Here is a 17,039-nt window from a genome sequence, read left to right as displayed (position 1 = left end):
CTGCATGGGCAGCTGTACCTGTACACGCCATCCAAGCTCTGTTTGACTCAATGCCCGTGCGTATCAAGGCAGTTATTACGGCCAGAGGTGGTTGCTGTGGGTACTGATTTCTCAGGATCTATGCACCCAAACTGCGTGAAAATGTAATCACGTGTCAGTTCTAGTATAATATGTTTATCCAATGAATACCCTTTTATCATCTGCATTTCTTCTTGGTGTAGCAATTTTAATGGCCAGTAGTGTATATATCGGGAAGAAGTAGCGCCGATGTATACCTATATTTTATGGAGAATATATCGATATATCTATGTATTTTCAGCAGCCCTATTTGCAAATCGAGCGGCTCTTAAGTCTCTCGCGAGTTCGTTGCTTGCACGTGTAAATGTTGTTTGCGTTCCACGCGGGCCACCTATTATCGGTTCCTTGATACAATAATTTATCAACAGCCGTAAGTATTGTAGAAATTTATTTTATGAACTTCTTATATGCAACCAGTTTCGTCATTACATTGATGCCATCTTCAGGCCCAACACGTCATGGTTGTAAAACCGCTATACAGGCGAGTGTCGCCCGGCCAACAAGAGCTGTTGCATAGCGATTTGATTCACGGATCCAGTTATATGGCTCCTTCCGTGTATAGCGGTATTACGACTATGACGTGTTGGGTCTCAAGATGGCATCAATGTAATGACGAAACTGGTCGCATATAAGAAGATCACAAAATAAATTTCTACAATACATACGGCTGTTGATAAATTATTGTTTCAAGAAATACATGTCAGCCGTTGCCCCACAGTCCATAATGGATCAACAAAGATGTCATCGGTTCATCCGGTGAACAGAAAGGAGCGCTCGGGGCTACTGAAGACGATGCTGATACGCGCTGAGAAGCGCCTACGCACTCGCAAGCAATGCTCAGGAGGAATCTTCGCGCCAGTCTTTTGTCCGTGTGGCCGACGAGCCGGTCGCGAGGAGATTACTTGCAAGTGTATACTCTGTATACTCAACTTTGAGATAAGCGTCCGTTGATCAGTGAGCAAACACGTGTTACGTGTGGTCTGGCTCCTGTTCCGGGTGATTTTGCTAAATCCCGACAGGATGAGGAGTAAAAAAAAAGGTCATCTGGACGTATGGTCGGAAATGCGTTCCAAGGTAGGCACGCCCACCTGAATGTAAGAGATATTTGACAGGCTAGGTGTCAGTGATTGAAATTGTATAAGAACATTCCAGGCGATTGACAATGTTCTGTCTGTCCTACTGTATTAAAGTTTTAGCTCCACAGTCAAGAAGGCGTGCGTGGTATGTATGGTGCAGAGGCAAGTTTGTACGTAACGAGGCCTGCAGGCGGTGCCAGGGATACACATAGTGGCTGTTGTGGACGACATTGCTACTCTCTTAGGAGTGAATCTAGAACACTAGTACAGACAGCCAAGTGTCTTCTGATGTGTGCTTTCAGTCACTGAAACCTTCACTGTCAAAGATCTTTTATTTCCTGCTTCAAGTCGGTGTACCTTATTTGCAACATATTTCCAGTCACATGTCAATAAGACCTTTTTTTATTCATCATCCTCTCATGCGTAGTTTACTGCAGTTCACCCCCATTTAGCAACAACACCCTGTATGAGACAGACAATAAGATAACAGCGTGTTGTTTCAACAAGCATGAGGACTCGACAATGAATATCAGAGTAAATAGTAGCGATTAAATAAATAAACAGATAGCTGTGGAAATATTATGAGCTATGGGACTACGACAATGTTCTCCGCCGCGAAACACTCTGAGAGCACACAGCTAGCGCCATGTGTTGTCTGTCTTTCGCGAAGTCCTGGCAGCTTCCTACGTCTGTCTCACTAGAATTGATATAGCCTTTATCCAAATCGCTGATGTAATGCATCAATTGTTTCTGTGCCATCCAGGTTGGGTGAACAATCGCTTTTAAAGGACCTGGTTAAAAATCTCCTGGGAAAAATATTTTTACCAGCGAAATATACATTGCTGGGGTCCTGAATGTTCATCTGATTGTGAGTTATAATGTTTCGCTATTGTTCCAAGTTTCTTCGAAATTCCAAGGAATAAACAACTGCCCTAGATTGTATACAATGATTTTTCGTTAAAAACTTTGCTGCACTTTTATAAAATAAAACTCTTGTAAATACTCATTTCGCATCTGTTAATAGCATTTCATGACGCACTCGCGTGCACGCAAACACACACACACACACACACACACACACACACACACACACACACACACACAGAGACAGACAAAGACACACATTTGTGGGGTTGGTAAACAATAAACACTTGAAATTTTCTCTTTCAAATTTTCAGACACAACGTGTCGCTCGCTGTCTTATGTAAACTTAAGCATGTTTGTGTTGCTATGGTCTTTAGTACGAAGGCTGGCTAGATGCAGCTCTACATGCTACTTTGTCCTGTACAAGCCACTACGTCTCCGAATAACAGCTGCAACCTACATCCTTTTGAACCTAATTATTGTATTCATCTCGTGACCTTCCTCTACAATTTTTATTCTCACCCTTCCCTCGACTGCTAAACTGCTGATCCCTTGATGTCTCAGAATGTGACCTATAAACCTATCCTTTCTGTGTGCCTCAAATATCGTTTCTTCCCAGTTCTGTTGAGTACCTCCTCGTTAGTTTCATCCACTACCCCTCTAATCTTCAGCAGTCTTCCATAGCACCACATTTCAAAAGCTTCTACTCTCTTCTTGACTGATTTGTTTATCGTTCACGTTACATGTCAAGACTACACTCCAGACAAATGTCCTCATAAAAAAATTTCATAACAGGTGCATTTCGTACGTTCAATGTCAACAAGTTTTCATATTCAGAAACGCTTTTCTTTCCATTGCCAGTCTACATTTTATATCATCTCTACTTCGCCCATCATTAATTATTTTATTGCCCAAACAGCAAAACACATCTAGTACCTTCAGCGTCTCATTTCCTAACTTAATTCCATCAGCATCGCCTGATTTAATTCTAACACATTTTGTTAGCGTTCATCTTATTCTCCATTCCGTTCAACTGCTCTTCCGAGTTCTTTGCTGCCTCTGACAGAATTACAATATCATCGGTAAACCTCAAAGCTCTTATTTCTTCTCCCTGAAATTTAATTTCTTCGCCAAATTTTTCTTTGGTTTCCTTTACTGATCCTTTACTACTCCATGTGCAGATTGAATAACATCGGGGACATGCTACAATACTGTCTCGCTCCACTCTTAACTTCGCTATGTGGAGAAGTGAATCAAACAATACCCGGCCTGGCGCTAACAAAACCGACGGTCCAATTCGGATATAAAGCAATGGCTGATTCACTTACAGTATAGTATTAACTGTCCCTTCCGAAATCGCATCCGAGTGTGCGCCCCATCGCGCTCCGTGCGGCCTCTCTTCTCCACTTCTGTCGCATCCACTTAGTTTTCCAGGTACTCGGACCTGGGCGATGGCTCAGTGGTTCTGAGACAGCCAGCAACATGAAACTGATTAATAGAAGAAATTTACCCGCTTGTTCTCCTCTAATTTCCTGCTACAGGGAGAATAAATAGATTCAGCTGGACGGTTACAAAGTGCAACTAATGGCCACTATAATGACTTGTTGCTTGAAATGATATGTCACACGTGAAAGCCTAATAACGTATGTGAAACGTCCCCTTTGGAAAATTATTAATTACTGTGCTGATAAAACCTCTTACGTTATTTAATTTTCAAACATCGGAGCAAAACTGAACGTACTCAGACATTTCTCTCTTTACTTATTCTGATCAACACTAAACTGACACACAATATTATTAGCGCAACGCAATCTGACTTTCAATAATCCCTACAAAAGAATGGCCCTGACTAACAATAATATATACCTTTTATGAATCAGTTACCTCACAAAAATCTTCGTTACTCGAACTACTGCAATACAGCGAGCGCCAATACTGCCAGCTAAATAAAAGATTCTAACTACTGAAGGCACTAACTGCTGATAGGCATAGTTAGCAAACGAAAGAGTTTGATGGAGAACAAACAATGTATTTACCTTAATAGTGTTCAAAAGTCATAATATCCATATCATTTCATGACATCCAGTCTTACAAATTTCCTTTTTCTGGCGGACACACGTCCTGATCGTCCGCTCTCAAAACTCTGCTATCTCTCCCCCCATATCCACCACTGCTGTCTCTCTCCCCACATCCACCACCGGCATCTCCAATTGCGCAACGCTACGCTCTGTTCACATCCAACTGCCCAACACTACAATAGCAAATATTCCAACAATGCAAATCAGCCACAGTCAGTGAGTTTCATATAGAGCGCTACGTGGCGTTACCAACATAAAAACCTAAACAGCCTACTTACACATGCTGTACACAAGTACAGGGGTTCGACAAAAACATCAAAACCACAACACATTACCAAACCTAATAAGGTTAGGAAACACGATGGCATTCAGATATACACCCCGTCGTCTCGGAATGGGTTAATACAGGTCCTGTATGGTTTTCAAGGGAATCTTACATCTTTGTTACTGCAAATAACGATTACGGAGGTGGATAATGATCAAGCTCCTTTCTATCCAAAACAGGCCACAAAAGTTCAACGATGTTGAGATCTGGTGACTGTGGTTGTCAGGGGAGATATGGGAATTCATCTTTGTTGCCCTCACAAAAACAGTCCTGGACTATGCGAGCTGTGTAAAATAGGGGACTTGTCTAGGAACACAGTGTCACCACTGGGGAACAGACACTGTACCGTGGGATGGACCTTATCAACCAAAATGGTCACATAATCCTTGGCAGTAATGCAACTTTGCAGAGTAAACGTGGGGCCTATGGAATATACGGCTGCTCAAAACCACCACCAAACCTCTGTCATGTTTCATTCTTGGGACGTGAACGCGACCAGAAGTTGCAAATACTGTGGAACAAGACTCATATGACCGAATGACTTCTTCCATTGTTCCATAATCCATGTATTACGGCTGGCCTACTACGTTTTCAAAGTACGGCCATTTGTGTCACTAATGAGTGTTTTTGGAATTCCATCCCGCCCTCAATTCTCTGTATATGAAGTTCCCTTCGTGTTGTTTTGAGGCGGAGAGGGTTCACAATTGTGACATTCAGTTCTGCAGTAACTTTTGCAGCTGTCATCTGTCTCTCTTCTTTACAATTTTCGTCAAAGACCGTTTGTCACGATCAGTTCACATATATTCAAGTCCGCTTTGTGACATAGCGGATGATGTTTTTCGATTTTCCTTAAATGCGGTATAAATCTTTGGTACTGTGTCTCTTGAAACACCAAACATTTTGGCTCCCTTGTCTGGTACCGCGCGCCGCGGAATTTGAATCCCCGCCAGACGTCATGGACGTCGAAGACCCCTAGAGGTCTCTGCACCATCGCGCCGTAAGCTGTGGCGGCGCGCGCCTCCTGGCCCGCTTTTAGTGTGAGGGCGCCACAGTGGAACACGTGGCTCCAGCGGCCAATAGCGGCGGCCCCGATAGACTACTTAAGCGCCTGCGTCTCGCTCAGCCAGCTCATTGTAGGCAAAACCACCCCTTCCTTCCGCCTCCTTGATTTCTATCTCACCATCTATGGCCGTCCTATCGCCCTCACTCCCACCCTTAAGTACCTTGGCGTCACCCTCGACCGTCGCCTCTCCTGGACTCCCCACCTCCGGACAATCCAAACCAAGGCACGCTGCCGACTCAGTCTCCTCAAGCTCCTCTCCGGCCGTACGTGGGGTCTGGACCCCTCCACCATCCTCCACACCTATAAATCCCTCATCCGCCCTATCCTTTGTTACGCCCATCCGGATTGGATCTCCGCCCCCCCCCCCCTACATTTTATAAATCCCTCCAAATCCTTAAACGCCATGCTCTCCGCCTCGCCTATCACATCCGTCTCCCCTCCCCCACGCGGATCCTGTACGATCTCATCCCCTTCCCCCAACTCCTCCTTTTCCTTGAAAGGTTACGGATCCTGTACACCTCCCGTAAACTCGATCCTCCTCACCCGCTAGTCTCCCCGATCCTCTCCCATCCCCGCCCACTGCCGCGCCTGTATTCCCCCGTCCCCCCTGGTCACCATCTCTCCACCCTCCTTACCCTCTCCCAAGGTGGCTTCCGCCAGCTCCCTCTCCCTGATGATGCCCTCCTCCCCTCCATCTACCCCTCCTACCAACTTTGATCCTCCCACCCTTCTCCTGTGTTTGCTCCTCTGGGCACCCTCCCTCCCTTCTCTCCCTCTTCCCTCCCTCCTCCATTTCTCCCCACTCCTCCCCCGGGCTTCCCCTCCCCTGTCCCTCTCCTCCTGCCCCAATATCCTCAGCCATTGGCATCCTTGTTCTCCCCTCTCCCCCACCTCACCCTTGTTCCCCTCCTGGCAGGTCCCCGGACTTGCACACGCTCAGTGGACATCGCGCGCCGGAGATCACCGCCATCAGTGTCTCGCGTGTGTCGTCGTGTTTAGTGTTCAGTGTTCACCGTCACACTCCATCGTTCACCAGTGCCATCGTCATCTTCAGTGTTTGTGCGTCGTATCAACAGTTTGCAGTGTGGATTATCGTCGAGTGTGAACGGCTCCGTGTTTGTCTTTATGTGTCTACTGTTTTATTGCCCACCGTTCTGTAACTTATGTGTCTTCTCCCTGTTTTTTCTCATTGTGTATTCTATGGCTGAAGAGCAGCGTAGAGTGCTGCTGACAGCCTGCCTGTTGTACGGGTTTTAAAATAACAATAAAGAAAAAAAAAAAGCTCAGCCAGCCAGTCTAATCTGGCGTACGTCTGTGGACACATCGCCTCGCGTTAGACAGCTTACCAACTTTCTTGTTCTGTGTACAAGTGGACGTGTTTGTTAGGTTTCCTTGTGACTCTGTTGTTCGTTCTGTCCTTCATTGGTCGTGTTCGTCCTCTCCTGTTGTGTTGTTGTCCGCGGGCCTCTCCGCGAGTCCCACTGCGCTTTCCCTCATTTCAACTCCGCGACCGTCCCAGTCGCAGTTACAAAACCTTGGTTATGCAAGCACCCACCACACAAGTGCCAACAATTTGCCCACGGTGGCATTCGCTTGGCTCCGACATAGTGCACTCACAACTATACGCAACATTCTTTTGAGAACGATTGACACTTGCAGTGTACTGAAGACATAGCATATGCGCCGTTCGTGGTCAAATACAACAGCAGGACCCGCAGGCTTGGGCCGTATCTGCATTTGTGTTCAAGCGAGAATTTCACGCGGTTTTTTTGTATTTTCATCAAATCCCTGTATTGTTAATCGGAGATTTATGTCTATTATTTTCCGTACAGCTGGTACGGTGCCGTAGTGACTGGAGTGACGTGGTGTTTCAGATGCCGGTGAACGTGGAGCGCACAGGCGTGAAGGTGGTGGCGCTGTGTCCTGGGGCCACCGACACGCCACTGCTCAACGACGCCAAGCACTACCTGCTGCACCCGCAGCTCGCCGGCGACCTCCAGAACGCCATCGACACCTTCGGCATGAACAAGTGAGTCTGATGCCCACGTCCAACACATCACACGGTAGCTACTTTCTCCATCATATTCATCTCCATCACCTTCTCCACCTCCATCATCTTCTTCATTATGAACTATCTCATCCAAAATGACATCGACACTTTCAGCATGTAGAAATGAGCCTGGTGCCATCATCTATCAGAATGGGCAGTGGCCTCTTTCATAATGCTGTACGGTCTCCCTCATCATCTACATCTACGTCCCCATCCCAATCACCATCATCTTCTCCATCTCCATCACCTTCCCCATTATCTCCCGAACGTTGCTGACAACTTTGGCATTTACAAGTGAGCTTGCTGGCACATACAGCAAAACGCACAGTGACCACTTTCATAGTGCTGTAATATCTCTACCACCATCTCCGTCATGGTCTGTGTCACCTCCCCCGTAAGCTCCCTCGTAAGCTCGCCCGTCACTTTCTCTGTCACCTTCTCCATCACTTTCTCCATCGCTTTCTCCATCACTTAGTCGATCTACATCATCATCACCATCTCCATCATCTCCATATCTATAGCCTTTTCTATCATATTCTCCACCTCTTCAGTAACACCTTCGGTATCTTTGGCACTTAAGAGTGAGTAAGCTGCCCAAATCCAGCAACAGTGCATGGTGACCAAGAAGTCAAGCCTCAACCTGCCTCTGCAATTTTACCTCTACAGCTTAACATCTAACGTCCCTTCATTACCAAATGAATCGACGATTTCTTGATGCCTCAGAATTCCTACCAACCAATCCCTTTTTTTACTCAAGTTTGCCACAAATTTCTTTTCTTCCAGCTCAGTTCAGTATCTTCCCATCAGTTATTCGATCCACCCATCTAATATTCACCAGTCTTCTGCAGTACCACATTTCAATAGCTTCCACTTTCTTCTTGTCTGAACTGTTTACCGTCCACATTATACTTCTCTACAAGGCTAAATTCCAAAAAAGAACACTTGATAATACTTTCTAACCCTTAAATTTCTATGTGATATGAGCAAATCTCTCTTTTTTGATAAAAGCTTTTCTTATTACTGACAGACTCCATTTTATATCCTCCCTAACAAAAGTTATCTGCTACTTCAAATGTCGCCTGATTTAATTCAACTACATTTATTTACTCTTTTATAAATTTCGTTGATAACCCTTCTACGTTGAGAATTTCAAATACTTTCTCTGAACCCACAAATACTATAAACATAGGTCTCCCTTTCTTCAGTTTATATTCTGGTAGCTCATAGTCACATTGCATCACGTGTTCCTGCATTTCTCCGTAATACAAACTGATCTTCCTCAACGTCAGCGTCTACCAATCTTCTGTAATTAATCTGTGTTAGTATTTGGCAGCTATGACTTAATAAACTGACGGTTTGGTGATATTCAAACCTGTAAGCACCTAACTTCCAGCAAAATTGAATTATTACATTGTTCTTTAGCTCTGACGTTATTGCGCCTTACTTATGTATCTTGCACAGCACTTGGAATAGGTTTGTCATGCTATATTGCCCCAACTATCCCAGTATATTGACGAATTTTTTTCTTATTTCGACTTGTGTGGTTCCGTGCTCTGTCAATTCAGTTCAATATCTCATGTGTTATCCAAGGATAACATATGTTACCCAATGCGATATCAAATTCTTCTCGCAGTATCGCTTCTCTTATTTTATGTTCATCTACTTCCTCTTCTGTTTCCATAATATCATCTTCGGGTATCTTTATCCTTCTTTCGACCATGTCTTGTTTGGCCACTGTCTTATTATCTAGCTCTTGATGTTCATATAGCTTCTTCCCTTTCCTACTGAAATATCTTTAGTTTTCCTATAGGTAATATCGCCTCATAGTCTCTTCTACAGCTTTGTATTTCTCCTCGAGCTTTGCTGCTTTTCTGTCAGTCTCATTTTCTAGACTTCAGTATTCCCATTTGCATGTTTTATTCCTTGCATTTTTATACGCTTTCCTTCTGTCAGTTAATTTCAATAACTCGTCTTATCCATATATTTTTACTGGGCTTTGTTCTTTTGGGTATGTGATCCTCTGCTGGCTTCACTCTTTCATCTCTCAGAGCTACCCATTCATCTTCTGTTGTATTACTTCGCCCTGTTTCAATCAGTTGCTGCCTAATACTCCCTTCGAAGCTCTCAAGAACCTCAATTCGCTTCAACATATCCATGTCCCTTCTTTTTAATTTACTAGCTTCTTACAATTTCTTCATTTTTAATTTACTAGCTTCTTACAATTTCTTCATTTTTAATCTGAAACCAGTAACCAATAAATTTCTGAAATGTTATGCTGTGGCTTCGAACTCTCGTTTTACCATTAAACTGTACGCAACTTTCCATTCTGTCTAGGCCTCTTACACGTACACAATCTTGTTTCATGTGGCTCTGCGTTAAATTAAACTAGGTTGCTTCTCCTTTTATTCCTTTCTTCCAGTTAATATTCTCCTACCACTCTTCCTTCTGTTCCTTTTCCTACTCCCAATTAATCTCACATCAAAATTAAATTTTAGTATTTTTTAAAAATCTGAAAAATTTCTTATATTTTCTCGTATATTCCTTCAAGCTCTTAATCACCGGCGGATTAGCGGGCTAATAAACTTGTCCTACTGTTTTGTATCTACTTTGTGTCCATGGCTGTGATAATACGTTCACTATGCTTTTCACAGTAGCTCACCCGCATTTCTATTTTCTTATTTATTATTAGATCTAATACTGCATTACCTCTAATTGATAATACGTTGAATAGATTGTAGTCTTCCGTACAGAAATCTTGTTCTCCGCGCACCACACTTCACTAGTGTATCTAATTTTCTCATGTCTGTCTTAAATTCTGTACATCCCGGATTAAGTGATCTAACATTAAATGCTTCGACACGTAGATCAAAAAAATGGTTCAAATGGCTCTGAGCACTATGGGACTCAACTGCTGTGATCATAAGTCCCCTAGAACTTAGAACTACTTAAACCTAACTAACCTAAGGACAGCGCACAACACCCAGCCATCACGAGGCAGAGAAAATCCCTGACCCCGCCGGGAATCGAACCCGGGAACCCGGGCGTGGGAAGCGAGAACGCTACCGCACGACCACGAGATGCGGGCCAACACGTAGAAAGCTAGTTTTGTTTTTCCTGATGACAACATCCTCCTGAGCAGTCACCACCCGAAGATCCAAATGGAGGGTTTTTTCCCCTCCGGAATATTTTACCCATAAGGATACCGTCTTCATTAAATCACATAGCATGCACCATATATATATATATATATATATATATATATATATATATATATATATATATATATATATATATGGTGCAGTAACGGCTGTATCCTTAGAAGTTTCTTTATAGTGTTTGTATACCAAGAAAGGTTCCTCCAATGATAAACTGTTCTGATTGACACATATCGATCCATCGGATGGTCAAGTAGCCTTCTGAGTATGAGCTACAGTGCTCCTATGCACACCTACCCATATACAGGGTGTTACAAAAAGGTACGGCCAAACTTTCAAGAAACATTCCTCACACACAAATAAAGACAAGATGTTTTGTGGACATGTGTCCGGAAACGCTTAATTTCCATGTTAGAGCTCATTTTAGTTTCGTCAGTATGTGCTGTACTTCCTCGATTCACCGCCAGTTGGCCTAATTGAAGGAAGGTAATGTTGACTTCGGTGCTTGTGTTTACATGCGACTCATTGCTCTACAGTACTAGCATCAAGCACATCAGTACGTAGCATTATTAGATTAGTGTTCATCACGAACGTGGTTTTGCAGTCAGTGCAATGTTTACAAATGCGGAGTTGGCAGATCCCCATTTGATGTATGGATTAGCACGGGGCAATAGCCGTGGCGCGGTACGTTTGTATCGAGACAGATTTCCAGAACGAAGGTGTCCCGACAGGAAGACGTTCGAAGCAATTGATCGGCGTCTTAGGGAGCACGGTACGTTCCAGCCTATGACTCGCGACTGGGGAAGACCTAGAACGACGAGGACACCTGCAATGGACGAGACAATTCTTCTTGCAGTTGACGATAACCCTAATGTCAGCGTCAGAAGTTGCTGCTGTACAAGGTAACATTGACCACGTCACTGTATGGAGAGTGCTACGGGAGAACCAGTTGTTTCCGTAGCATGTACAGCGTGTGCAGGCACTATCAGCAGCTGATTGGCCTCCACGGGTACACTTCTGCGAATGGTTCGTCCAACAATGTATCAATCCTCATTTCAGTGCAAATGTTCTCTTTACGGATGAGGCTTGATTCCAACGTGATCAAATTGTAAATTTTCACAATCAACATGTGTGGGCTGACGAGAATCCGCACGCAATTGTGCAATCACGTCATCAACACAGATTTTCTGTGAACGTTTGGGCAGGCATTGTTGGCGATGTCTTGATTGGGCCCCATGTTCTTCCACCTACGCTCAATGGTGCACGTTATCATGATTTCATACGGGATACTCTACCTGTGCTACTAGAACATGTGCCTTTACAAGTACGACACAACATGTGGTTCATGCACGATGGAGCTCCTGCACATTTCAGTCGAAGTATTCGTACGCTTCTCAAGAACAGATTCGGTGACCGATGGATTGGTAGAGGCGGACCAATCCCATGGCCTCCGCGCTCTCCTGACCTCAACCCTCTTGACTTCCATTTATGGGGGCATTTGAAAGCTCTTGTCTACGCAACTCCGGTACCAAATGTAGAGACTCTTCGTGCTCGTATTGTGGACGGCTGTGATACAATACGCCATTCTCCAGGGCTGCATCAGCGCATCAGAGATTCCATGCGATGGAGGGTGGATGCATGTATCCTCGCTAACGGAGGACATTTTGAACATTTCCTGTAACAAAGTGTTTGAAGTCACGCTGGTACGTTCTGTTGCTGTGTGTTTCCATTCCATGATTAATGTGATTTGAAGAGAAGTAATAAAATGAGCTCTAACACGGAAAGTAAGCGTTTCCGGACACATGTCCACATAACATATTTTCTTTCTTTGTGTATGAGGAATGTTTCCTGAAAGTTTGGCCGTACCTTTTTGTAACACCCTGTACACGCAGTGCTGAACCTCCAGGGGCTCAGAAGACGACTGCATAAAATACACAAGACGTACGGAAAAATGAGACGTATCAGTGGATACAGCATCTCTCCAAGTTTTTGACTCACATTATAGGCGCTCAAAATAAGAACCGGTAAATGTCAATACAGGCGGCAGGACACAAGCGTGTAATTATTTAAACTCGTTGCTGCCGTAGATATGGCAGCAGCCCGCTCTGGAAATTTGTTCATTGGGTCGCCTGTCTGCAGGTGCGGAGTAATTCGGTGCGACAGTACGGAGTGGACATTTGTCTTCGTGGTCTGACTCGCCACGGCGCGCGTTACGAACAGAAACTTGGAGAGATGCCCTGTCCACCGATCTGTGACAATTTTTCTGTATTCCTTGTGTATATACTGCAAAAAAAAATTCGGAACAGAAAAATAATAATAAATGTACAGTAACGAATTTTTCGGGAATACATTCGTCTAGGTAATATATTTAAGTGATTAACATTCCATGGTCGCAAGTTAATGTACACGCGAGATAAGCCACTACACATCTGGAATGGTGACATATTAATAACCAGTGTAACCGCCGGAATGTGCATGCTTTCAGACGTCAGTTTGCGGGACTGAGTTCCATGCCTGTTGCACATGGTCGGTCAATACAGGGATGGAAAATGCTGGAGTTGTCGTTCGATGATGTCCTACATGTGCTCGATTGATGACAGATCTGGTCGTCGAGCAGGCCGAGGCAACATGTTGACATTCTGTAGAGCATGTTGGGTGGTATGCAGGCGAGTGTTATCCTGTTGGAAAACACCACCTGGGATGCTGTTCATGATGGGCAGCAAAACAGGTCAAATTTGTCACTTGACAAACCATCCACCGTAGACTTGATTGTCATCGTAAATATTACCGAACTTTGAACCGGAATCGGTCGATTTTCGTAGTACTGACCAACATCATAACGTATCTGTAGGAGCAATTTTGTAAAGAAACGTCCTATTAAACTTTCATATTATTGTGCTTAGGATTAATGTAAAGAAACTTCGAATGAAACTTTCATAATATTGTGCTTAAGATTAATGTTCTTTCAGAGAGTTAATATTTAACATTGTTGTGTATAAACTTATTTCACTTTTTGATGTTGGCAAGATGCGTTATCCATTGCGCTGTTTTTATGTTGGCGAGTTGAAAACTGTGTGAAAAGCTGTAATCTGGTGAGAAATATTGCGACATTAAACTTGTCATTTCACCTCACACAGTTGTTCTCAATTGAAGAATAAGCAAAAACGAAACCCCCACAACCATACACTGCAAACACGACACTCTTCCCTCTCGGCAGTACCACGTGGCCGCCTGGAGCCGGATCTTGTTGCCCCTGTACCTTCCTGTGAGCACCGCTGCCAGCAATCAGGCACAGTGGCTATATTCTTGCCAAGTCTTTCTGCAGACGGAACATCCAGCTTCTCGTAGCCCTATTACGCGACCTCGTTCAAACTCAGCGAGGTGCTGATAATGGTGTCTTTGTCGTCTTAAATGGATTCTTGACGAACATCAACTTACTATGTCCAGTCTCAAAGGCAACTACCGTTCACACCCGTTACGGAGCTTATTCAAAGCAAACTTGGTTTGCGTCCTCATGGTGACACTAAAGCGCCACTCTTATGAGACTGGAGCGAAATATGAATAGATTTCATCTTTCATATGTGGAAACATGCCTAACAACTTTCGTCTGTCTCGCACAACTCCTTCTTCGTGTTGCGATTTTTTTTTTTTTGTCACAGTATGTAACGAGTGTAAGTTCTGATATTTTTATATACGGCACGTTAATATATGTAGATATCAGGGTACCGGTTGTTTTTCCTCTGTGTATAACAATCTTCCCACAAACACGTCACAAACTTTATGACCTGATGTGTCCTGCACAGTCGTAACTGCACCACCGATCGGACTGCTGCTGTTCAAATGGTTCAAATGGCTCTGAGCACTATGGGACTTAACATCTATGGTCATCATTCCCCTAGAACTTAGAACTACTTAAACCTAACTAACCTAAGGACATCACACAACACCCAGTCATCACGAGGCAGAGAAAATCCCTGACCCTGCTGCTGTCACCATAGACTAACCGTTTTGTGTCCACCCTTCAACACCTGACCTGCAGCCCAGTGGCAACAACAGTCGACTCGGAACTGCAGTTACGACTGTGGTCCACGACTTTAGGTCCTAAAGTTTGTGACGTGTTTGTAGCAAGAGTGATGGACACAGAGGAAAAACATTAATGGCTTGCTCTTGTCACACATACTTATAGGTGCTATCCAACCTAAAAACATATTACTCCTAATAGCTATATTCTTAGTCTGCTAAGGATGTAAATGCTGATGAAATGTTGTTCAGTACACCATCCTCACTCACCAATAGAAATGTCTACACTTATAGACATTACATCAGCTCTTTTTTCTGCTTCTTGAGTTGGTTTTGGTAAGTGGGTAATCATTGTTATCACAAGTGCCTCACGGTCACTCACATCCGTTTCAGTGAGAAAATTTCGAAACACACCAGGTATATCTGGTGACGTTAAATCTTGTGTATTGATAATTTACTAGCGAAACTGAAGAACACTCGGTATTGTAGAGCACTCAGTATAATGTCGTTTATTGAAACTAACTACACTTCTCGAAAAATCACTATATACACACAAAACAAATGACCTGTAGACGACCATTCATCAAGAGCGTCGGTGAGGTCCGTCGGAGCTGGTCCTAGCTCGGTGAGGAACTGGCTGTACTGTTTTTTTTTTTTTTCCTTTATTGAGTTTCGATTCCCCCTGAAGGGGGCGGGCTGGCAGCAGCTTATTACGCCGCTCTTCAGCCTAGGCTGTACTGCTGCTGCGCTGGCCTTATAAAGCCGGCGGAGGCCAGCGGAGTACTCCAACATTTCCTGTATCCGTGAGGCGACCTCTGCAGAAAAAGGTTCGCATCAGTCTCTAGCAAGTTCTGTTTGTTTTGAAGAATTGCTTTCCTTTTGGTTGCGCCTGCAAGTGCTTGTGTATGTTATATGGTACACAGGGGTGTCTTGAGTGTAGTCTGCCTGGCAGGGGCCGTCTGTGGCAGACGTAACAGAAACAATATCAAAATAAGATATACTACACACACTATCCACTGACCATTTTAGTTAGCACTTAGTTATCGTTGATCACACAGTCGTGAATGCAGTAGTCCATGAAGCACTGCTCTTGTTATTCAAGGAAACAGAGAGCCTGTTATACAAGGAACGTTCCTAGAGCTCCCTTCTGATGCTTTCTGACATTAAAGTAGACTGTTTATCTTGGTAACTAACCATTTCCAAACTCATCTTGACAGTACTTCCCTTCCTCCTTATACATCACTAAGCCGACACTTCATTATCGGCCACCGTTTACCATACACCTCGTATGTTGCAATGTAGCTGTGAGGAGGGAGCTGTGGTGACTCGTTGAGAGCAGCTACTGCTGTGTTGCAGGCCGGAGCAGATCGCGGAGGGCCTGATGCACGTGATCCGGAACGCCGAGTCCGGCTCTGCGTGGGTCTCGAACCTGGGAGACCACTACGAGGTGCACTTCCCGCAGCTCCACAAGTGAGGCGCGCCCGCCACGCCTCTAGCGCTGTACTCGCCCGCTCTACGCATCCTTTACGATGTATGTTTTATTTGCCTGTACAATAAAATGTGAACCTAACAGTTCCTACAGAAACTCATTTCATGTGACTGACTCCATTTTCTCATACGTTGTTTCCCGTTACCTAGCCTCTAAAGCAGCTTGTGCTACTGTTTTACGACGCTGCTTACTGTACTAAAAAGGTAGCGTTCAGGAATTTGAAGTGTAATAAAATGGTTTGTATGACTTGTAGCGTGACAATTACTGAACTGTATGAAATAAAATCGTCATAACTTCTGAGCAGTTTGCGTTAGAACTAGAGATGGGCAAACTCTGTCCTTCTTGGGAACTAAGTTCACTGGTGATCGCTCTTTTGTGGGAACCATTCATTTTTATTCGTTCACCGTTCATTGGTGCTTGGTATGTGGTTCTTATGAAAAACTGAAAATTAGTAGCATAGGTATCAATCTTTAGACGATGACCGGTTTCAGTCCGTAATGACCATCCTCAGATCTTTTTTACACCATGTCCTAAAGTGATAAGGCCATAATGGCATCGTCAAAACATATAAATTTAATCAGCACATCATCTGGCCTTATCACTTTAGGACATGGTCTAAAAAAGATCTGAGGATGGTCATTACGGACTGAAACCGATCATCGTCTACAGAATTGATATTGTGATCAAAGACTGGAATAAAAAACATTTGACAGTATTGGATCACTGTTTCTATACTCGACCATGTCGTAGTAGCATAGGCGACTGAAGATGGAAGGCGCCAAGAGGGGACACTTGCCTCTCCCCCCCCCCCCCCCCTCCTATGGAGTACAGAGTTTTTATT

At 44.1% G+C, this 17,039-nt stretch overlaps 1 protein-coding gene across 1 annotated transcript in view; it reads left to right on the top strand.

The window, feature by feature from the left end:
- The window catches only part of LOC126176622 (15-hydroxyprostaglandin dehydrogenase [NAD(+)]-like), a 156,900-nt gene extending 140,648 nt beyond the window's left edge, over positions 1-16,252 (top strand). The window contains exons 6-7 of the mRNA XM_049923782.1: positions 7,359-7,513; positions 16,066-16,252. Coding sequence (XP_049779739.1) covers positions 7,359-7,513; positions 16,066-16,183 — 273 coding nt within the window. The 3' untranslated portion in view covers positions 16,184-16,252. The remainder of the gene's footprint in view (positions 1-7,358; positions 7,514-16,065) is intronic.
- Positions 16,253-17,039: the final 787 nt, after the last annotated feature.

Source organism: Schistocerca cancellata, chromosome 3 (assembly GCF_023864275.1).
Source record: "Schistocerca cancellata isolate TAMUIC-IGC-003103 chromosome 3, iqSchCanc2.1, whole genome shotgun sequence".
Taxonomy (NCBI): domain Eukaryota; kingdom Metazoa; phylum Arthropoda; class Insecta; order Orthoptera; family Acrididae; genus Schistocerca; species Schistocerca cancellata.
This window is presented reverse-complemented; position numbering and strand designations above follow the sequence as displayed.